We start from the raw sequence: 23,705 nt of genomic DNA on the forward strand, positions 1-23,705 counted from the left end.
CAAAGCCTCTTTGTCGCAAAACTCCCTGATCTTCTCAAAAATATATGTTTGTCTAGCTGTGTCTAGTCCAGGTGGTGCTTCTACAGGCAGACCATCTATGGGAGGAAGGATGTCAGCGTTGCGCAGCAGCTGAAACCTGGTCCTGACTGAACGCTCCTTGGCGACAACACCAGGCTGCAGAGCATCAAAGGTGGAAAACAGGAAATAAAAATGTGAAAACATTAAAACCTTGCACAACATGAATTCACCTCTCAAGTTTAGATAAGAAGAATAACCTCATACAATGCAATGAAAATGATATTCACCTGAAGTGCTGGTACTGCTTGATCTGTAGCAGCGGCCTGAAGTACGGAGTCAGGTGTTGTTGCCAGCCATTGCCTTCCACCAGCACCGTACGATCCTCCAGTCCAACCAGCTGTTAGATGTTGACCCCTGTCACTGTGCTGTCTTTCACAACACCAGCCATCTCAGACAAAGTATTCACTCTTGTCTTTCTGAAGCGCTGCTTGATGAGGCCGAAGCACCAGTCGGGGGCAAACTCGGTGTGGCCTGTGATCAGGAAGTGAAGGTCCAGGCTGTGGTGGAGCTTGTGCATGCTCCGCCAGGCACAATACCAGAGCACAAACTTGTTCTTTTTTTGGCCACTGCAGTTATCACAATTCAGGTCCACACATGTTTCCCCAACTCCGTAGTTGGTGAAGAACTGGTGCATGTAGTTGATGACTGCGCTGCTGCCTTTGCTGGATGACATGCCTTCATCAATCAAGTAGTTGACTTGTTGTGGTATTCCTTCACAGCAGACACCAAACAAGCCACACTTGCAATGAGTTTGACACCCCTGGTGTATTGCATTGGGGGCAATGGAATAGGCAGAGTATGAAGTGCTGCTGGATGTTTAGATGACATTCATCCTAAAAAGATATGGCTAGTAAAGACCCTACTTATAAGTACTTCCAACCTCACTTTTATCAGGGCGCACAGGGCGCACTCCCTCCTTACCATCAAGCTGTTCCTCCTCCGGCATCCCCTGCTGGTGGTTCATCACATGGTCCTCCTCATGGTCTTTATGCCCATCACAGTTATTTTTCTTTATTGTAAACCAGTCTTAAAAATATTTTTTATACCATATTTTTAATTGTTTTCATAAATATTTCTCATTGTTTTCATACATTTCTTGTTGGCTTTGCTTATAAGCACAATACAAATAAATGGTCATTGATTAATTGTAATATATTTTGAAATCGACATTGCAATGTTTTGAAATGTGAGCTTTTATTTTGAAGGTTTCCTCAGAAAAAACAGGGAAGTCTCCGCACACTTCTAAGTCAGATGCAAAATTATTTGAATAGTACCTGAGCTTAAAAGGCTCAGCTACTATTCATTTGCATCTGCACCGTGAACGCCTGCAAGTACGGTTCGCTTCCTGCTTCCTCGTATTTCGGCCGGATCATGTATATGTTAGCTTGTGGCGTTGTATTTTTCCCGGGACTGTTCTTCATATCCAGGAAAGTGCTTGAATCAGTTTTCAAAAATTGGAATGATGCAGATGTGTTTGTGGTCAGCGAAAGGTAGGCTTTATTGTGTGACAATTTCTGTATACATAACCTACCAGTTCTTGTCATTGAATGACTTAACTAGTAACTGACACTAGGTATTTCAGTGAGCAGATTTCTAGATCTATCGAAACAACTCCGGAGAAAAATCTATCAGAACTGAATCGCAACCTGTATTTACAGGAGACATTGAATATGCCGATTCCCCTTTAAAACCAAGAGCATTTTAACTTGCCATTAACCCGTTTTTCAACATTAATAATGTCAAAATACGTTCGGTACTTAACAAAGAATGGAGTTTCACTGAGCGACAGATGGACTTCCAAAAAGGGTCTAAATAAAAACGTACATGCAACTGAAAAAAATGCTTTATCTGAAAATAATTTATTGCCGTATTAGTAATGGAATTAAAATACACTAAATGAAGCCTATCTAGAAATATACAATCACTAACGTACCCTATATTGTCTACATAACCCTTTAACTGGCACACCAATAAATTAATATAAAAAATGTGTTTGCTATTTTAAATGTAATATTAGAACCAATGAAAAAACAATTGTGCGCACTTTCATAGCCTCATCTCATCTATTCCATCTCTTCCCAAGGTTGATGTCCTCTATCCATGCCACTCTGGCTACTATTGTTGGGTTCATAATTGCTACTGCCTCCAATGATGTGATGTCTGACAGGTAAGAATTCATGTTTAAATTATTTCATTTTAAACAGCAATCCTCATGTGTAGGGATTGCGTAATCTCATCTCCTCTGAGTGGGAATTTAACCAGTGAAATCTTTGTTACAACAAGAGTTTTGGGGGCAGAGGCCGTAGTACACTGATAGATAAAAGACTGGCATGTACAAGAGCCCGTCGCCAGAGTCCTCTCTCGAGACTAAATTGAGCACAACTTCCCCCCCCCCCCCACCCACCCCAATTTAACACTGTGGTCTCATTATCTGCAGGGTTTGGCTGTGTTTTATTTCCTTCGTAACTGAAACTGTTCCTCAATTATTCATAGTAAAACAGGTTTTGAAAGAGCTTAAGGTCTCCGCAAATATAAATTAAACGTTTATGCTATTCATCTATGGCAAAGATATGTGTTTCCCCTATCGTCTGTAGTTCGTTACTGTCTAGCTAGCTAGGTCTTCAGCCAGCATGGAACCAAAAGGGAGCGGGGAAGGTCGTTCAAAACTCAGAAGCAGTTGTCAAGTCAACACAGCTGTCAGTGCTGCTGTGAACCGCCTCACAAGAGAAATGGAAGATGTATAGCAAAATAAAAAAACGAATTGGTACAATGTCAGTGTTTGAGTTGCTTTGTGTATCACCAAATTTGCTTGACGATTTTACTGCAACTGCATTCAAGTTGCTTGACATGGGCGTTTCAAAGAACTGTCACTCAACGTCGGGCTCATGAATATAAGCTTCTCGCCCACTCAGCCTGTCTTTTCAAACTTCCTGGTAGTTAGCCATGAGAGGAGACTTCCCCCCCCCCCCCCCCTTCTCATTTTTAGCATTTCTATCCAAAACAAATTATGGGTGATTTTTATTTTAGTCACTCAAAATGTTGGTTTACATGGGAATCAGAATGACTGTTTGGGACCTTTTTTTAAATGTTTAATTCCAGGTCATGTGACATGATTAACCAAAACATGGCCTATTTAGATTTTACTCGACCCTCCAGTTTCTTTGGGTGTAGGAGGAGGATTCAGTGATAAAGGATAAGGCCACATTTCTATTTGTTTCACTGGTTAAATAGTCAGTTTTAAAACACAATCCAGTGTAAGTGCTTACTTTCATCATGATCCTAATGTACCGGTATGTCACCATCTTCTGTAGGCACAGACTGACCAATGAATTTGTGTGGTTTGGCGCTCCTTACATGGCCTTTGATCTCTACGCCATGTATCTGAGTAACTACCACAGTCAAAAGGTCAAAGGGCACGAGGCGTACAGGGCGCACTCCCTCCTTACCATCAAGCTGTTCCTCCTCCGGCATCCCCTGCTGGTGGTTCATCACATGGTCCTCCTCATGGTCTTTATGCCCATCACTCTGGTGAGGAAGGAGCACAATTACTGTACAGTAACTTTAGGTCTGATGTGTTACATCGGCAGTTGAAATTTGTGACTAGTCCAGTTTGTTGAGAATCGGCCGTGTCATCCTCAAAAGCTGGCTGTGCTCAATGAGTTCGTTTTTAATATTCATATCATGCCGTTTATTTTTCTCCCCCAGTTCCTCAGGACCGGTCTAGGTGGAGACTTCTTCATTGGCTGTTTCTTCATGGCAGAATTCAGCACTCCGTTTGTCTCATTAGGAAAGGTTCTGATCCAGGTAAGGCCACTCCCAGATAAACACCGTTTTTGAGTTGCGCTGTAGGAAGACTGAGCATAGTATGAATTGTACTATAACTCGGTGTACAATCATTAAACAATCCATATATTTCTCTGTAGTTGGGAATAGAGGACTCATGGCTTCACAGAGTCAACGGTGTGATGGTTCTGCTGAGTTTCTTCACCTGCCGTATCCTGCTCTTCCCCTACATGTACTGGGTGTATGGTCAGCAGTACACCATTCCCTTCCACAAAGTGCCTTTCCATCTACAGCTCCACTGCAACTTAGCCAACCTATCCATACTGGCACCTCAGATCTACTGGTTTGTGCTGCTGTGTCGCAAGGCCTATCGCCTCTACCTGCGTCAGACTGGGTCAATGGGTCAACCTGCTCACAAAGATGGCTCAAAGACAGATTAGAGGTGCCATCTAATTCTGTGGTTAGCAACATGTCAATTATGCTTCCTTTGCCCTCTCGTCTTCAATGCCATGAGTTATTTCAATCCTTGCCTGAAGGAATGGTCTGTGGAATTTAGGACATGCAACTGCCTATGAATACAAAATGACTGGTATTTATTAAAATTCTCAGGGGTCAGACATACTGTTATACTATATAGCTTGTGCAAGAAATATTTAGTGATTTTTGAATAATTGTTTTCTACCTGAAAGAGTGACATCATGACTAATCAGGATAACATCTAATCCCAAAATTATTTTTTTATAGTTAACAAAAATAATTATGTGAAATGTTGCACTAGACAATAGATTTGACACACAAATGAAATAGGTGAAGCACTGACAGGCCAAGCTTTTTGGTCAAGTTGTAACCCTGTTGTGTCCTAGTGTGGATGATCAAAGTTTGTTTTGATTAATAAACCATTCAAAATACATGCAATTTGTCAGTTTTATTCAAAAGTAGATTTTTGGGTCAGAACATTTTATTTGAGGCTGGGAACAATAAACCCTCATTCAAGCGCTGTCTTAAATGTGCATCAACCTGTTGACGACAGCTGAGCAATTTTCTGATGCAACACAGTCTTCATCTCGGCGCTGTCCAGGTTGTCTGTGATGGTGGTGAAGAAGTGGCGAGTGTTCTCGGTCTCCAGGTGGGAGCTGCTGCTGGGGTGTGCGGCCAACACTGCCTCGTAGTGGGTCAGGATCTCCAGTGCACACAGGAACAGGGACTCGCACTGACCGCCAGGCATCATCACCTGAACGTGCTGCACATGGCAGAAGAGCTGGCTCAGTACAAATAGCACCTCCTGGCTGGCGGTGGTGGTAGCTGCCCTCTCTTCTTTTGGGTCTTTGTTGGAGGAAGACTGTGACAGCTTTCCCCTCAGGGAGTCTATGACCTCTCTCATGGCGCTGGCGTACAGCCGCCCCACGTGGGCCCAGCCCTGGCCAGGCAGCCAGTCTTTGCAGCTGGAGCCACAGAGCAGCTGGAGGACACGCAGCAGTAGCACGGACAGACGCAGCTCGCAGGAGAAGGCCCGCAGGTCCAGCAGGGGGAGAAAGTCCACGTACTCCAGAGAGTAAGGCACGTGGAGCCGGCCTGAGCGGAGCAGCTCTCGCATGGCTCTCAGCAGCCTGCCCCACTCGGCGATGGTGCACCAGGGTAGGGTCTGCGTCACGGCCACCAGCAAGCCTTTGCTGAACATGTTGACGTCGTCAGGCCGGTGCTGGTCCAGAGCCAGAGAGGTCAGCATGGTGTCCTGAACCTCGTCAGAGACGGCGCAGCACTCCATCCACGCCAGCAGCCCTGTGCCCTGCCCATACTGGGACAACTTTAGGCCAGACCACTCCTGCTCCGGCAGCTCGCACACAGCCAACAGTGAGGATGGCACCTCGTTTTTGAAGTGATCACCCCACACTACCTTCAGGTGGAAGCGAACAGTCCAGTCCAGGGCCTCCACTTTATTGTAGAGCCAGAAGAGGGCTCTGGACCAGGTGTTAGGGGCTGAGGCCACCTCCCGTCCCACCACCTTGCCCAATGCAGTCAGCACAGTGACGAGCAGCACCTTTGACTCCATTGATAAGTGACGCGGTGCGCCCTCTGCAGGAAGCTCCCAGCACCTGCAGCTCTCGTTCAGAAGCTGGCAGAGGACGCAGAGGAGGGGGAACGGGGAGCAGTTCATGACCCAGTGTGGAGATGCATCCTGGAAATCCAGAGAAAATGCAGAGTGGAGCAAACGCAGGCACAGCTCCAGGCTGCAGGTGCTAGAGCCAGAGGGGGAGAGGTGAGGCAGGACGAAGGCACACACAACCTCTTCAGGGTGCAGGAAACTCTGTCCGCTCTCGGAAATGCTCGGCTGCATCAGTGCAACCAGGAAATGCAGGAACTGGTCCTCCTCCTTAGCCGAGGACAGTTTAGTCATGGCAGTATCTTGAAGACAGCTGCACAGTAAGCTCCCCGCAGAGCTGCCTGTCCCCTCTGTGCAACCGGGGGCACCGCCCCTCAGCCCTGAGAGCTGCTGGAGTATCTTGGAGAGGAGGCTGTGGGCCCCATGGTTCACCACCGCTAGATGGCAGCACCGACGCAAGGTGGCCTCTGGGTTCTGAAAGGCCACGCGGGCTATGGCGGCCACGGCCAAGTTGAGGTTGTTCTGCGCCACTCCACCCTGGATGATGCAGTTGAACGCCATGTTGAGCTCCTCACTAAAACCCTCCGTCACAGCCTGGGGCAGGGAGCCCTGGAGACCCTTCTTGGAGCAGGTTAGCATTTCCGCTAATGTTGTGTTTTTCTCAGCTAAGGGGAGCTCTGCGAAAATGTTCACAATAATGTCCTTCAGCTTTCTGAAGTGCTCTACTTCTAAAGTATCTATTTGGCACTTTGCAATGAGAGTGGAGACTAATTTCATGACAATGTCCTTTTGCTGGAATGCGTTTTTGTTTCTCTCCAGACAGCTGATCCACTCCTCCACACTCAGGGACCAGCTCAGTTCAGTGGCAAATAGCATAGTGAAATCTTGGAAGCCTTCCAAGCGGTGGTTAATGATGGCTACGACAATGTGGGCCATTTCCCCAGCGTTGCTCTCTGTGTCGGGGAAGGACAGTGTGCCGAACAAGCCTCTAAAAGTTCTTTGCACATTGTTCAGTGTCTGGCGCTCACCCTCATCCATGGTCTCAGACATGGAAAGTTCCTCTAGGGACTCGAGCACTCTGGCCAGACAGCTTTTCAGACAGAGTGCCAAGACACTGGGGTCACCGCTGTCGGTCATCTCCAGCAGCCCTCTCTTCTCCCAGGCTTGAGTGAGCTGTGAGACAGTCTGCAGGGCTTGCATTAGTGTCATTCCACAGGGTTTAAACTGGGAGGGTGTGTGGGCTACCTTCAGGTCACTGTGGGCCTCGCTTATCACCTGGACCAGGTCAAACTTCTCTATCCCAGCATGCCTCTTTCTGACAGTCACCGTACTGGTCAGGCTCTGAAGTTGCACCTCAGCTGGGAGGATGATAGCTTGGTCTATCAGATGTGAGGTGTACAGGGAGTTGAAGCAGTTGGATAGGGCATGGTAGCAAAGGTCAGAGGTGCTCAGATGCTCTTTCATCTCCTCCAGAGCATGAAAAAGAATGGACAGCACATCAGTGGTGGATGGTGGTGATGTTGGGGTATCTGGGTTTGACTTGAATCTTTTGGCAGCATGAGGTGAGAGGCCAGTGGTGTTGGTGAGGCGGGTCCACTGGCTAGTAAAGACCTTATCTAGGTCGTCCTCTTGTCTTCCCCCCCTGCCCTTCCACAGCTCCCACCACACCTCCAGCAGGACGCAGACGTCCTCCTCAGTGCTGTTACGGGTGATGTGTTGAACTAGCTTCTCTAGCTCAGAACTCAGGTGGGACGACGGCAGACACAAAAGCAGCTGGGCATAGATCTGAGAGAAGCCTTTCAACTTGACCAGCTCAAACATCACTGTTCGGCTAATGTCAGGTAGACTGTTCTGCAGGGAGAAGAATGGATTCTCCCTCCAGCCGATTTCCATGTCCTCTTCGCTCTCCCGCCCCAGTAATTTGCTCCATAAGACGCAGATGATTTTCTTCTTCCAGCGGACACTGCTCAGACAGCTACCTCGCTCCTGCCCACAGATTTCTCTGACAGCCTGTAGAATTGGGTGGCCAACCTTACTCCAGTCCTCCTTCTGTAGGGCACTGAGTGAAGCTGGCTGGCACAATCTGTTGGCCAACAGAAAGCCTCCCTGGAGAACGGCAGTCTTCTCACAGCTCAGCCAGGAATCTGAAAGCACAAGCAGAACAGTTAGAACGTATGAACACCGGAGTAGACTAGAGAGTTGTTAGTTCAGTACAAAAACCAGGTTCCCAGGGCCAAATCCATTTGAGTTCAGGCACTTTTTGACAGATCCTCTTTGATAATTTTTTTACTTTGCATACATGTGTCCCCATGGAAGAAGTTGTCAGAAAGTTACTTTTTGTAACTGAATTCCAAAATATTCCAGAGATAAAAGGTGTTCAAAGTTACCCATTTTGCATACCGTACCATGAGACATCCATGTCTTCATCACTGGAAACGATAAACGGTTGAGTTTGATATCATTTAAAAAGCTTAAATAGGGTTGCAAGCTTCAGTTGAGACATGCTTTTGAATACAGGGTGGGTGTCATTTCAATCTCACAAATATAATTCATAGAACGGACCTATCCTTCAGACCACTGCAATTTAGCTGCTACGCCATTGAAATTTGAACTTGTAATTACTATCACGAAGAGAGATGCCTAGTCAGTTGTACAAGTGAATGCCTTCTGCATTTAACCCAACCCCTCTGAATCAGAGGTGCGGGGGGCTGCCATAATCGACATCCATGTCTTCTGCGCCCGGGGAACAGCCTTGCTTAGGGGCAGAACAACATTTATCTTGTCAGCTCGGGGATTTGATCCCGCAACCTTTCCGTTACTGGCCAAACGCTCTAACCACTAGGTTACCTGCCGATCCACCCACATTCAAATGTCAACTGATAGGGGTGAAATTACAGGTGTAGCACCTTTGTGGATGCTAGGTGATTTGCAACAGCACTTGGTTGCATTCAAAACAAATTTCCTCCACCGCATCCCATTTCCCCGTAATATGGCGGAGAATTGCATTTGAGCCTTTTACTTTCAGTTTTGGTCCACCAGCTTCAAACAGCTGTAAAGACATTTTTTTGCTATTAAAAATAATACACAGCGATTTAGATGGTACACTGATTCCCTACACTATTCAGTGCTTGTTTTCTGAAACTGAGCTAAACAGTGTAGAATTTTAGAAATCATGAAATGACAGTGATTTCTACATTGACCACTTAACACAGCTAAAGTCAAAATAGCTTTCCCATTTTGAAATCAGATGCCATTCAGGCAGGAGAAACCAATAAGCAAATATCATAGCCAATCCCAACACTGGAGGGTAAGTAATACTGTGAAACACACCATTCCACTATTACTGCAGATATATTTTGGACATTTCCTGAAATTACAACACATACATTCTTAATAAAAATCCTGTGTACAACCTTGAAATGATCATGTCTATTCTATTATCTATATTTCTATGATTTCGATAGGTTTCCTTTGGAAGATGAGTAGAATTTAAAACAGATATTCCCATTCTAAATCAACATTCTATGTGTGGACTTCCAACCTTCTTTGTGGTACAATTTGTAAGTTGAAATGTCAACTTATTAGTACATTTATCAGCCAAAACATGACACACACCCTGTATTCAAGAGCATGTTGTGTCTTAACCGATGGCAGTCACAAGACAACCTCAGATGATGTAAAATAGGGTGTAAGCTACAACATGTGAATATGACAAATGAAAGTTAAAACCTGTTGGGGCTAGGGGGCAGTATTTGCACGGCCGGATAAAAAACGTACCCGATTTCATCTGGTTACTACTCCTGCCCAGTAACTAGAATATGCATATAATTAGTAGATTTGGATAGAAAACACCCTAAAGTTTCTAAAACTGTTTGAATGGTGTCTGTGAGTATAACAGAACTCATATGGCAGGCCAAAACCTGAGAAGATTCCATGCAGGAAGTGGAAATCTGATTTGTGGAATCACCTTCAACACTTTGCCTATGAAACACACCGTGAGTTAGGGTTCATTTAGCACTTCCTAAGGCTTCAACTAGATGTCAACAGTCTTTACAAAGTGGTTTGAGTCTTCTCCGGTAAAAACTGACCGAACGAGAGGCCTGGAAAGTTGGTCATAGGGGAAGGGCCATTACTACTATGACGTGGGCGCCCGTGGGTACCCTCTCGTTCCGAAACGTTTAGTAAGACAATGCGCGCCTCGTACATTATGAGTAGCCTTCGGAACGCGCTAACAAGAAGGAGCTATTGGGACATAAATTATTAACTTTTCGAACAAAACTACATTTGTTGTGGACCTGGGATTCCTGGAAGTGCCTTCTGATGAAGATAATCAAAGGTAAGGGAATATTTCCAATGGTATATTTGATTTTAGATGGTTCCAAGATGGCGCTAACCTGTATCGCCTAGCCTATTTTTCTGAGCATAGCACCTCGTTTATTGCAAAGTGTGATTTCCCAGTAAAGTTATTTTTAAATCTGGCAATGCGGTTGCATTCACGAGATGCTAATCTATAATTCTTCAAATGACAATATTACATTTTAACAATGTTTTCGAATAGTAATTTTGTAAATTGTAGCGCTGATCCACCGGAAGCATTTGAGGGAAAATATTTTCTGAACGTCACACGCCGATGTAAAATGCTGTTTTTATATATAAATATGAACTTTATCGAACAAATGCATGTATTGTGTAACATGATGTCCTAGGAGTGTCATCTGATGAAGATTGTCAAAGGTTAGTGCTGCATTTAGCTGTGTTTTGGGTATTTGTGATGCATGCTAGTTGCTTTGAAAATGGCAGTGTGATTATTTTTGGCAGGGTACTCTCCTAACATAATCTAATGTTTTGCTTTTGCTGTAAAGCCTTTTTGAAATCGGACAACGTGGTTCGATTCAGGAGAGGTGTATCTATAAAATGGTGTAAAATAGTCATATGTTTGAGAAATTGAAGTTATAGCATTTATGAGGTATTTGTATTTCGCGCGACGCGATTCCACTGGCTGTTGACTAGGGTGGGACGCAAACGTTCCAGGTTCCCAGACAGGTTAACACGTTTTTTGATAGTTGATGTTTAAGGTTAAAATGGCAGTTATTAAAGAAATATTTAAGTAATTACACAATAGTTTGACAACCCTGTTTGTAAACTTTTAAGTGATATCAATATCAACAGTCCCCCCCCACCCCACCCCCAGTGATGAAGATATACAGTGCATTCAGAAAGTATTCAGACCCCTTGACTTTACACATTTTGTTAAGTTACAGCCTTATTGTAAAATTGATTTAAAAAAATAATAATAATAATCATCACTCTACACACAATACCCCATAATGCCAAAGCGAAGAACAGGTTTAGACATTTTTGTAACTATGTTAAAATTAAACAGAAATACCTTATTTACATAAGTATTCAGACCCTTTACTATGAGACTAGAAATTGAGCTCAGGTGCATCCTGTTTCCATTGATCATCCTTGAGATGTTTCTACAACTTGGAGTCCACCTGTGGTAAATTCAATTGATTGGACATGATTTGGAAAAGGCACACACCTGTCTATATAAGGTCCCACAGTAAACAGAGCATATCAGAGCAACAACCAAGCCATGAGGTCGAAGGAATGGTCTGTAGAGCGCCGAGACAGGATTGTGTCGAGGCACAGATCTGGTGGAAGGGTACAAAAACGTTTCTGCAACATTGAAGGTTCCTAAGAACACCGTGGCCTCCATTCTTAAATGGAACCACAAAGACTCTTCCTAGAGCTGGCCGCCTGGCTAAACTGAGCAATTGGGTGAGAAGGGAGGTGACCAAGAACCTGATGGTCACTCTGAACAAGCTCTAGAGTTTCTCTGGAGATTAGAGAACCTTCCAGAAGGACAACCATCTCTGCAGCACTCCACCAATCAGGCCTTTATGTTAGAGTGGCCAGACGGAGTCACTCAGTAAAAGGCACATGACAGCCCGCTTGGAGTTTGTCAAAAGGCACCTAAAGCACTCTCAGACCATGAGAAAAAAGATTCTCTGGTCTGAAGAAACCAAGATTGAACTCTTTGGCCTGAAAGCCAAGCGTCTGAAGCATGGTGGTGGCAGCATCATGCTGTGGTGATGTTTTTCAGCAGCAGGGACTGGGAGACTAGTTAGTATCGAGGGAAAGATGAACATTGCAAAGTATAGAGGGAGCCTTGATGATAACCTGCTAGAGCGCACAAAACCTCAGACTGGGGCGACAGTTCACCTTCCATAGGACAACGACCCTAAGCACACAGCCAAGACAATGCGGGAGTGAACCCGATCGAACATCTCTGGAGAGACCTGAAAATAGCTGTGCAGTGACGCTCCCCATCCAACCTGACAGAGCTTGAGAGGATCTGCAAAAAAGAATGTGAGTAACTCCCCAAATACACGCATGCCAAGCTTACAGCGTCATACCCCAGAAGACTTGCTGCCAAAGGTGCTTCAAAGTACTGAGTAAGGGTCTGAATAGTTATGTAAGTGATTTCAGTTTTCTATTATAATTTGCAAAAGTGTCTAAACATGTTTTTGCTTCATTATGGGGTATTGTGTGTAGATTGAACAATGTAATCAATTTTATTACTGCCTGTAACGTAACAATGTGGATAAAGTCAAGTGATATGAATGCACTGTATGGTATGCAAAGTAAGTCAACTTTGAGCACATTTCTAAAATGTTGCCATTCAGATCAAGTCACTGAGCACTTCTACAATGGGAAAATGACATGTTTTGTTCAAATCAAAAGGGGTGCTGTCAAAGTTAGACTTGAAATAGATGTACCCCAACGCACAGCTCTACATAGTTCACACCTGACCGTAAATAATGTGTATTGTCAGCTAGCTAGTTCAGCAAATAATGCAAACATGTTATAGCTATAAGCAAATGCATTGCTACCTTGATTCATTGTGTTTGGGTGAGGCGCAGTTCAGTCTTCAAACGTGCATCCTTTCATCCACGCTGGCCCCATTCCACGCCGAGCCAACTACAACGAAGAGTACGTGTACATTTTTGTTCAATGCATTATTCTACTAATTGTAATACAATTAAACAAGGTAATACTTTAACTAGATACTTACTTTCCAAGGCGATATTACAAGAAACCAATGAAAGAAACGTGTTTTCTGATCACTCAAAACAACTCTTACGTCCGCATCACGGTCACGTGGGCGGGATTTTATTTTGTTGAAGAGCTGGAAAATGTAGTTTAATTTTACAGCGCCACTCATGGTATGGATGTATAGGGGGGTTGTTGAGTTGCAGTAGCATGTTTTGGTTTTAATATTGTTTTGCCTAGTAATTTTTAACACTTTCTTCCTCATTCACATATCTGATTTATTAGTTTACTATTACAAGCCATTGTAAAAATCAAATGTTAACGCGTCTTACCGACAGCTGCACGAGCAGGTTCAGTTTTATTCACGTGCATCGAGTTGTGTGAAATGAAAGTGAAAGTTCTTCGAGTTGAATGGCACAGGGAACGATAGTTCCAGGAGACCGTTTTGTAACATGAGTTTAAACGTCAATATTCTTCTCTGTTTATTTCTCTGTGGAGGTAGTCTATTTTATGACCTCTTTTTGCTGTCATATTTGTTTAATCTGATGGTTTCAGGCATGTTGTGCTCGTTCAGAGTTATGTTTGTTAGCCTATAATTATAGATTTTAAAAGTGAAGTTACATTTAAACTCTCATGGTGATTATTCTACTTATTCCGCGATTTGACAGAGGTACCAGGAATCCAGTCTTTCGAACAGGTGCCTTGGCTGCCCTGTCAGCTGGTGGATGAAAGTGTAACGTTCAATGATGAGGGACATGCTGAAACCGAGTACCAACACAGAGACGCTGGGCTGCAGTTTGGCCATCCAGGGGACAGTGCTTTGAACCCTAATACTATCACCTTCCTTGTTACAGGTGAATGAGAGAAACAGCTAAACAAATGTCAGATTTGGTTATGTGTTCTTTATTGGTTAATGTTTGTTTTCAACACTGAGGTGCTCTTCAAACCGTGTGTTCAGGCTCTAAGGTGGACATGAGGAAGTACATTGAAGGAGTAGTGGAGCACCAGCTGCAGTGTGAGATCCGCAGGTACAGCACAGAGAGCCCCCAGATGCGTTGGCCAGGTTTAGGAGCCCAGGAGCATGACATCTGGTTCACCTGCACCATACGGCACACCGACGGCGTATTCATCATCACCAGCTTCCTCAGACACACCCCTGCAACGCCCACACCTGGCCAGGCACACTACCTCAACTGGGCCGCCATCGCAGACAGAGCGGCGCTAACCACTTCAAGTAATGCAGACATTTCATTCTGTCTATTTGTTATGCAGTTATACATGTCAAACTCATTCTACGGAGGGCCGAGTCTGGGTTTTATCTCCACCCTTGTACTTGATTGATTAAGGTCACCAATTAGCAGTGGTGTAAAAATACCACAAAAAATGTCTTAAGTAGTACTTTCAAGTATCTACTTTACTGTTTATATTTTTGACTACTTTTACTTCACTACATTTCTTATGAAAATATTGTACTTTTTACGCCATACATTTTCCTTGACACCCAAAAGTACTGAATGCTTATCAGGACAGGAAAATAGTCAAATTCACGCACTTATCAACAGAACATCCCTACTGCCTCTGATCTGGCGGACTCACTAAACACACATGCCTCGTTTGTAAATTATGTCTGAATGTTGGAGTCTGCCTGTGGCTTTCCGTAAATAAAATAAAAAATGGTGCCATCTGGTTTGCTTAATATAAGGAATTCGAAATGATTTATACTTTTGATACTTAAGTATATTTTAAACCAAATATTTTTAGACTTTACCCAAGTAGAATTTACTGGGTGACTTTTACTTGAGTCATTTTATATTAAGGTATCATTACTTTTACTCAAGAATGACAGTTGGGTACTTTTCCACCACTGCTAATTAGTAAGGAACTCCCCTCCCCGAGTTGTCTAGATCTTAATTGAAAGGAAAAAACAAAAACCTGCAGATACTCGGCCATCCGTGGATGAGTTTGACACCCCTGCAGTAGATGTAGGCTGTACTCTAGTCCAGTGCTTCCCAATCCTGGTGCAGATTTGATTTCTGGTCCTAGCCTAAAGACACCGGATTCTAGTTGATTTAACTGTGTTAGTGCTAGGGCAAATATCTACACACCTTGGGAAGCACTGCTCTATTCTGTAACATACAGTACCAGTCAAAAGTTTGGACACCTACTCATTCAAGGGTTTTTCTTTTGACTATTTTCTCCATTATAGAATAATAGTGACGACATCAAAACGCATATGGAATCCGGTGTTAAACAAAAAAAGTGTTAAACAAATATTTTAGATTCTTCAATGTAGTGTTGGCTTCTGAGAATAGGATATACGTATTCATGTCACTGAGGGAGAGCAGGTAATGTATAACGTTTACATTATGTCAGGATATGTTATTGTTAGCCATCAGGGATCCTCTGGGAGGAGAAGAGACACAGTCTGGTACCAGTCAACATGACAGCCATGAGTTGGAGGAGTGAGCACTTTGGGGCAGAGGTCATGTCAGATGAAGTGAGGAAGAACAGATATAACTGAAGGTTTTGTCTAGCAACAGAGATGCATTGGCTGTTTAGATGTGTAGGTGGAGACTCGGCATAGGAGAAAGGGTTAAATACTAGTGCTGGTGTGAATGTTTTTGTCGATTCAGCTGTTCGATCCTTTGGGAAGAATAAGCTTGGTTTGTGGTGGCAGCATCATGATTATTCTACTTATTGACGGAGTGGTGTCTCCAGCAACAGAATCCAGTTTTCGTGCAATATGTGCCGCCTCGTAATAGGCTCGATTATTGAATGCTTAAATTGATTTGTATAATCGCTCTCAGTGTCCGTCGAGTTCTTACTCTAATAATCAGAACCTAACGGTAGCCACCCTTTGCCTTGACAGCTTTGCACACTCTTGGCATTCTCTCATCCAGCTTCATGAGGTAGTTACCTGGAATGCTTTTCCAACAGTCTTGAAGGAGTTCCCACACGCTGAGCACTTGTTGGAGGCTTTTCCTTCACTCTGCGGTCTAACTCATCCCAAACCAACTGAATTGGATTGAGGTCGGGTGATTGTGGAGGCCAGGTCATCTGATGCAGCACTCCATCACTCTCCTTGGTCAAATAGCTCTTACACAGCCTGGAGGTGTGTTTTGGGTCATTTGTCCTGTTCAATAACAAATGATAGTCCCGCTAAGCCCAAACCAGATGGGATGGTGTCTCACTGCAGAATGCTGTGATAGGCACACTTAACCAGCATGACTTGAATTCAAAATAAATCACTGACACTGTCACCAGCAGAGCACCATCACACCTTCTCCTGTGGTGGATGAATTAGTTGGGTAACATAGATAATTAAGATGTTTTATTAGTATAATATGCTTATGTGAGATACTTGTCATTAGAAAGTGTCCTTTGGATTCTGGTGTCTTTCAGTTGCATGTTTCCCTTAGCTGGGGTTCAGACACTTGGGGCCCAGAGAGGGGAGAGGTCAGACTTGTTTTTTACATGTCTCTGTTGCTGTGCAGAATATCAGCAAGAGAGGACAGAATGAAATATTGTCTTCATATGTGAATGTCTCTTTACCTATTCTTAAACCATGTGAAGGGATGGCGTGATTAATAGGGAACCAATAATTTGTCTCCACAATGTCTGTGCGCAGGTCACTCCCCTCAGTGAGCTTGTCCAGGAGTGGGAACAAGATGTGTCTTACTGAGGATGGGCCACTATGAGATAGCACTGACAGAGGAGATTAATTATGTATTTTGATAAGAACGCCTAAAAAGCATTCCAGAGGACATGAGCGAATGGGTTCTGTTCAATACCGTACCAGGGAGGGATGGTTCTAGGGAGACCAGACACCGGTCTATATAATGAACTTTGTTGATATAGCAGTTGCTGTCTGTTGTGGTTTATAGATATCTTTTCATACAAAACTTAACCAGGCTAGCTCCTGTATACCACCCCTACCTTGTCACAACACAACTAATTGGCTCGAACGCATGAAGAAGGAAAGAAATTCCACATTTAACTCTTAACAAGGCACACCTGTTAAGTGAAATGCTTTCCAGGTGACTACCTCATGAGGCTGGTTGAGGAAATGTCAAGTGTGCAAAACTGTCATCAAGGCAAAGGGTGGCTACTTTGAAGACTCTCCAATATAAAATATACACTTTTTTGGTTACTACGTGGTTCCATATGTTATTTCATAGTTTTGATGTCTTTACTGTTATTCTACAATGTAGGAAACAGTAAAAATAAAGACACCTACTAATTGAAGGATATCTGAACATTTGACTGGTACTGTATGTCAGTTATTCCTTTTATACGCTTGTTTATTTCATTTAGGCATTTGTATGTGTGAGTACAGTTTTTATGTAAATTGTCCAATACTTCTCTCTCCTGAAAGTCTGAGTCACATACTGTACCGTATGTCTATGTCACACGCATCAGAGTAAGACCCTAGCTATAATCTCATTCTAAATTCCTTCCTCTGCACCCCCTTCCTGTCTTGCCTTGGCTGTGACCTGTGTGTAGCTGTGATGCTAGTCCTCACCCGCTCTCCCTCTGTGCGGGTGGGTCTAGTGAAGCAACAGAGCCTGCATTGTCAGTTTGATGTGGACCACAAGGCAGCTGACCTGACAGTGGAATGGCGTTTCCAGCGACGCGGCGAACGCACCACGCTCTTCAGCCACTCCAGCCGCTCGGGCCAGACAGAGGGGAGCGGGGTGCCGCTTAATGCCATTGGTAGGGGCGACGCATCCCTGACGCTCCCCCTCACCAAGCAGAGCAGCGAGGGGACGTATGTCTGCCATGTCTCAGTGCCTCCGCTGTTTGGTAGCCATGACATCACTCTGCAGATCATGGGTAAGGTGGAGGGGTTATGGGTCACGGGACTTGATGCAGACACATTTCATTGTTGACGCTTTGCTTCATCATTTGCTCATTGAAAGAATAAGCAAATTACTTTTATTATCACTACCTGATATGGTATACACTTATGAATTTGTACATCTCTGACATGATAGCCATACTAATATAACCAATCAAAGGTGTCATGGACTGCCATTTTTATCACCTTGTATATACCGCCAACATCCTCATTGTAATGCCAGTTATTTCTGACATCGTCCCTCAGAGTCGCCTCGCGTGTCCTTGAACGTGGACTCTACCATCTCCCTGGTGGACAGGGGGGAGCAGAAGGTGGTGTGTGAGGCAGAGGGCTACTACCCCCTGGACGTGGAGATGGAGTGGTTCAGGGAGCCCAGTGGTGGAGGCCTCCTACCAGAGAAGCTGGACACTGTCCTGTACTCCAGCCACCGCCACCACCAGGATGGGACCTACTCTCTGTCGGCCTTCTTCCTGCTCCACGCTTCCCTGCACGACTCGGGCTCCAAGTACTTCTGCAGGGTGTCTCACAGCTCCCAGCGCATGCCCATCCGCAAGAGCTTCACCCTCAACGTCACAGGTTAGGTGGTTTAGGAACTTATCATGGAGTTTTAAACCTTATAACCCTTGACTGAAAACCATTCTGATTACATGCAGTATGCGTTCATACACATTTCTGCAGATTTCCAGAAGCATGTTTTATACATTTTATTTACCACTGAGTATACCAAACATTAAGAACACCTTCCTAATGGGCGACCCCCTCCCCTCCCCCCTTTCCCACAGTTGTCAAGTTGCCTGGATGTCCTTTGGGTGGTGGACCATTTTATATACGGGAAACTGTTGAGCGTGAAAAACCCAGCAGCGTTGCAATTCTTGACACAAACCGGTGCACCTACTACCATACCATGTTCAAAGGCACTTAAATATTTTGTCTTTCCCATTCACCCTCTGAATGGTAAACATACACAAGCCATGTGTCAATTGTCTCAGGGCTTAAAAATCCTTCTTTAGCCTGTCTCCTCCCCTTCATTTACACTGATTTTGAAGTGGATTTAACAAGTGACATCAATAAGGGATCATAGCTTTCACCTGGTCAGTCAATGTCATGGAAAGAGCAGGTGTTCTTAATGTTTCGTAAACTCAATGTATATAGTCTTTACAGGATATTATTCCAAATGTATTTCATTGTATGCAGTACCAATTCATGGCCACTAGATGGCAGCCCCAGTACATACAGTATGTACTGTAGTATGCTATGAGAGGAGAACATGCTACAGAAACTGCATTGACTGACACTTTGGGTGTCATGTTTTATCAGAGTATGACAGTTGGAACGCTGCACTGTGGTTCTTCTCTGGCTTTGGATTCATCTTGGTCATGGTGGCCACTTTGTTTGTGATGCTACCCCGCCTGAGCTCAGGTGAGTGTCTAGTTCACCACAGAATCTGTCCTTTACCTTTAGTCACTGCCAGGTTGAGCTTGTTAATGATGTCACCCAATTGAGATATTGCTAATTATAGTTTGCTTTCTAGGACAACCTTTGAACTTTGAATGTTTTTCTTTTACAGCAAGAAAAGCAAATCAGGTGGGTACATCTTCATACCTAAGGCGTGTGTTTCAAGTTTTATTAGTAGTATATACGGGATACGCATGGTATACATCATCCAACTAAATGCTTACTTGCAGATTCCTTCTCTACAATGCAACAACAATAAGAAAAGATAAGCATACGAACAAAGTAAATGGCATTAGAATAGAATAAACATTTTACCTTAAGTATAATACAGGAAGGCAAAATATACAGTGCATTCGGAAAGTATTCAGACCCCTTTACTTTTTTCACATTGTTACATTAAAGCCTTATTCTAAACTTAAGTAGTTTTTTGCCCCTCAATCTACACACAATACCTCTTAATGACAAATCAAAAACAGGTTTAGAAATTTTTGCAAATTCATAAAAATAAAACAATTACGGAAATATCATATTTACATAAGTATTCAGACAATTTACTTAGTACTTTGAAGCACCTTTAGCAATGATTACAGCCTCGAGTCTTCTTGGGTATGACACTACAAGCTTGGCACACCTGTATTTGGAGAGTTTCTCCCGTTCTTCTCTGCAGATTGTCTCAAGCTCTGTCATGTAGGATGGGGAGCGTTGCTGCACAGCTATTTTCAGGTCTCTCCAGAGATGTTTGTTCGGGGGACATTCAGAGACTTGTCCCAAAGCCACTCCTGCGTTGTCTTGTCTGTGTGCTTAGGGTCGTTGTCCCGTTGGAAGGTGAACCTTTGCCCTAGTTTGAGGTCCTAACCTGCTCAAGAGCGCTTTTCATCAAGGATCTCTCTGTACTTTGCACTATCTTTGCCTCGATCCTGACTTGTCTCCCAGTCACTGCTGCTGAAAACCATCCACACAGCATGATGCTGCCACCACCATGCCTCACCGTAGGGATGGTGCCAGGTTTCCTCCAGACGAGACACTTGACATTCAGGCCAAAGAGTTCAATCTTGGATTCATCAGACCAGAGAATCTTGTTTCTCATGGTCAGTCCTTAGGTGCCTTTTGGCAATCTCCAAGCGGGCTGTCATGTGCCTTTTTACTGAGGAGTGGCTTCCTTCTGGCCATTCTACCATAAAGGCCTGATTGGTGGAGTGCTGCAGAGATGGTTTTCCCATCTCCAGAGGAACTCTGGAGCTCTGTCAGAGACCATCGGGATCTTTGTCACCTCCCTGACCAAGGCCCTTCTCCCCTGATTGCTGAGTTTGGCTGGGCAGCCAGCTCTAGGAAGGGTCTTGGTAGTTCCAAACTTCTTCCATTTAAGAATGATGGAGGCCACTGTGTTCTTGGACCTTCAATGCTGAATCTTTTTTTGGTACCCTTTTCCCAGATCTGTGTCTCGACACAGTCCTGTCTCGGAGCTCTACGGACAATTCCTTCGATCTCATGGCTTGTTTTTTACTCTGACATGCACAGTCAACTGTGGGACCTTATATAGACAGGTGTGTGCCTTTCCAAATCGTGTCCAATCATTTGAATTTACCACAGGAGGACTCCAAGTTGTAGAAACATCTCAAGGATGATCAATGAAACTGGATGCACCTGAGCTCAATTTTGAGTCTCTTGGCAAAGGGTCAGAATACTTATGTACATTTCTGGGGTTAAGAAAAATTGATCAATGTAAAACCTGTTTTTGCTTTGGTGTTATTGTGTGTAGATTGCTGAGGAATTTGTTTTTATTTTATACGTTACAGCCTTATTTAAAAAAAAAATAAATAAATAAATAAATGTAAAAATGTGGTTAAAGTCAAGGGGTGTATACTTTCCCAAGGCACTGTATAGTCCAATATTTACACATATACTGGAGAAGGTGGGATGGGGGCAGTGTATTAAGAGTTTGGTGGCAGCAGTTGTGTGTGTGTGTGGCAGCAAGAATGTAGGGTTATCACGATACCAGCATTGCGATACTGAGGTATCATGCCAAGGAAACAAAACATGAAGGGGCCTACATTTCCTGAGGGAAAGCAGTCCTAATGTTGGAAACAAGCAGCCTTATGTTGTCACCCAGAATCACGATTGTTTTCCAAGCTATAGGACACAATATTTGACATACTGTATGTTTTTATTAAAGGACCAAAGTGTTTAGTCTGCTTTGTTTTCCTTTTTGAAAATCAGGTATCGTAGTATACTGGTATCTTGACAACCCTACATGACTGTATATGTGTGGGTGTGCATGAGTTTGTGAGAGACTTCCCTGCTCATTGCGTGTGTGTACTGTATCTCTCCTGTTCAGCGCAAGCCCTACTGAGAGAACAATCCAGAGTGGTCCTTCTCTTCATCTCTGGACTTCTCTATCAAGTGTGTTTTTTTTGTTGTTTTTTTTCCCCTGATTCCCCTATTATAAAAGTACACGTAATACAAATATAGAGACTGTCCCACAAGGTCATAGTACTGTTCTATGATAATACCACTTTAAGATTGTCTAAGGTAGCTTAATTTTGCTATAAAAATACTTGACATGGAATTATTTTATTTTATAAAAATGCATGATAATGTTTGATATGAAAAATATGCACTAGGAAATTGATTTGTTTGAAGTAGTTTAAATTGAAAAGCAAGGACCCTGATGAGATTGTGAATATAATTTTGTTTTTTCATTTGTATTTAACAATTGCTGTTTACTGTTTTCGCTCTAGAGATTTCTACTAAGTTAAGCAGGTCAGAGAGTGATGTCAAATCCAATTGAGCTTTATTTATACAGCACATTTCAGACATGGAATGCAACGCAATGTGCTTCACAGGAAAAAAAATTAAAACTGAAATATTTACTACACAACAAGCGTAAGAGGATAAAAACCGAAAGAATAACAAAGCTGAATGACTAAAGCACCCTAAGGAAAAGCATAGCTAAAAAGGTGTATTTTACGATCTTTTTTAAATATGTCCACAGTTTTGGCCCCCCTCAGGTTCTCTGGCAGGCTATTCTAGAGGCTGGTGGCATAACTAAACACTACCTCTCCATGTATCACGTCCTGACCATAGAAAGCTGTTATTTTCTATGGTAGAGTAGGTCAGGGCGTGACAGGGTTTTTCTAGTTTAGATTGTCTGTTCTAGTTTTTGTATTTCTATGTTGGGCTTTTTTTTGGGATGATCTCCAATTAGAGGCAGCTGGTCATCGTGGGCTCTAATTGGAGATCATACTTAAGTAGTTTTTCCCACCTGGGTTTGTGGGAGATTGTTTTTGTTCTTTAGTTTATTTGTGTCTCTTGCATAGTTTCACAGTTCAATAAAATATGTGGAACGATGCACACGCTGAACTTTGGTCCGCTCCTTCCGACAAATGACGTGACACCATGTGTCTTGGTCCTAGGTTTTGAGAGAGTTCAATAGAAAGCCCCTTCGTAATAACCAGGTTCAGAGTATGGCTGCAGATATGGGTGGGCCCAGTAACATGTTGGATGAAGTCCATAGAGCTCAAAAGATTCATAAATTCTTTGTCAACATGACTATTAAAGTTACCCAACACAATGAATTGATCATAGTTCTCAAGAACACTCGACAATTGTTCAGAGAAATCAGTAAAAAAGTGTGGCAGTGCTTTGGTGGCCTATACAGGGTTATTGCCAGCACTGGTGTCTGCCATTTAAACAGTATAGCATCATGCTCAAAAGACCCAAACTAAATGTCCTTACAGCTGAGATCATTAATAAAAATAGAGGCCACCCCCCCACACTTTGAGAAGATGTAGTCCGATGCGTTTGACACACTATGGCTTTCAGCAGCAGACAGACAAATCTTTCCAAAGGCTTTGGAGTAATCTTAGTTAAAGTCTTTAGTACCCTACATATGGTGAAATACTGTGCCAAAGCCCTATCTCAGTTTCTACATAGTTAACTTTACCATAAACACTTCACTCTGGAATGGCAACTGTTCCCAAAGGGCACTTGGTACAGTCCCCCCAAGCCACACCTTTGAGCACTAATGTTGGCATGTGTGGAGAAGTGTGACTCTGGAGAGGCTATCATCACAGAGCAGAGCCAGTGTAAAGCTTCGTGCCTGGTGGGTCAGGAGTCAGCTGAGGGCCAGGGCTCCGCTCCGCCACACAGCCCAGCTCAGAGCTCCACCAGTGGCTGTAATGGGATCTGGGGGCTCTAGGATACACCGAGTAGACCCACGGGTAGTTCTAACTGAGCATCTGCTTCCTGTAAACTATGATGATGCACAATCTGGGGTCATACTGCAGTCAGGATTGGTTGTGGTCTAGGTCTATTATAGTCAACTATTGTTGTGGGTTACATATTTAGTCCCTTGGAAGGGCTCCATCGAAT

The 23,705-nt window shown here is 43.6% G+C and overlaps 3 protein-coding genes across 4 annotated transcripts; 2 read left to right on the forward strand and 1 right to left on the reverse strand.

Annotated features, from left to right (window-relative positions):
* The first annotated feature begins 1,332 nt into the window (after positions 1-1,332).
* LOC106612669 (TLC domain-containing protein 3A) lies at positions 1,333-4,771 on the forward strand. Its single transcript, XM_014214069.3, has 5 exons — positions 1,333-1,568; positions 2,162-2,245; positions 3,390-3,606; positions 3,784-3,882; positions 4,002-4,771. Exons 1-5 carry the CDS (start codon positions 1,450-1,452, stop codon positions 4,299-4,301), a joined length of 819 nt encoding a protein of 272 aa, XP_014069544.1. The 5' UTR covers positions 1,333-1,449; the 3' UTR covers positions 4,302-4,771.
* Positions 4,768-13,288, reverse strand: LOC106612668 (gem-associated protein 4). Its single transcript, XM_014214068.3, has 3 exons — positions 13,044-13,288; positions 12,862-12,949; positions 4,768-8,106 (listed from the first exon to the last, which is right to left on the reverse strand). The coding sequence occupies exons 2-3, from the start codon at positions 12,869-12,871 to the stop codon at positions 4,874-4,876; spliced, it is 3,243 nt and encodes a 1,080-aa protein (XP_014069543.3). The 5' UTR covers positions 12,872-12,949; positions 13,044-13,288; the 3' UTR covers positions 4,768-4,873.
* On the forward strand, positions 13,240-22,694 carry LOC106612666 (tapasin-related protein). Of its 2 annotated transcripts, none has more exons than XM_014214065.3 (8): positions 13,240-13,519; positions 13,690-13,875; positions 13,980-14,255; positions 17,525-17,854; positions 18,126-18,455; positions 19,197-19,298; positions 19,447-19,463; positions 21,670-22,694. In XM_014214065.3, the coding sequence occupies exons 1-8, from the start codon at positions 13,474-13,476 to the stop codon at positions 21,682-21,684; spliced, it is 1,302 nt and encodes a 433-aa protein (XP_014069540.1). In that variant the 5' UTR covers positions 13,240-13,473; the 3' UTR covers positions 21,685-22,694. The 2 variants fall into 2 exon arrangements, with proteins under 2 accessions (XP_014069540.1, XP_045580369.1); XM_045724413.2 differs by having other exon boundaries at positions 17,573-17,854.
* Positions 22,695-23,705: the final 1,011 nt, after the last annotated feature.

The sequence above is a fragment of the Salmo salar genome, chromosome 09 (genome assembly GCF_965601325.2).
Source record: "Salmo salar chromosome 09, fSalSal1, whole genome shotgun sequence".
NCBI lineage: Eukaryota > Metazoa > Chordata > Actinopteri > Salmoniformes > Salmonidae > Salmo > Salmo salar.

Bases quoted from the DNA above. Each gene is read 5' to 3' on its own strand.
- LOC106612669 (XM_014214069.3), top strand. From the start codon at position 1,450: ATGTATATGTTAGCTTGTGGCGTTGTATTTTTCCCGGGACTGTTCTTC. The intron at 2,246-3,389 runs GTAAGAATTCAT...CATCTTCTGTAG, and splicing joins AATGATGTGATGTCTGACAG to GCACAGACTGACCAATGAAT. The intron at 3,607-3,783 runs GTGAGGAAGGAG...TTTCTCCCCCAG, and splicing joins TCTTTATGCCCATCACTCTG to TTCCTCAGGACCGGTCTAGG.
- LOC106612666 (XM_014214065.3), top strand. From the start codon at position 13,474: ATGAGTTTAAACGTCAATATTCTTCTCTGTTTATTTCTCTGTGGAG. The intron at 13,520-13,689 runs GTAGTCTATTTT...GCGATTTGACAG, and splicing joins CTGTTTATTTCTCTGTGGAG to AGGTACCAGGAATCCAGTCT. The intron at 17,855-18,125 runs GTAAGGTGGAGG...ATCGTCCCTCAG, and splicing joins CATCACTCTGCAGATCATGG to AGTCGCCTCGCGTGTCCTTG.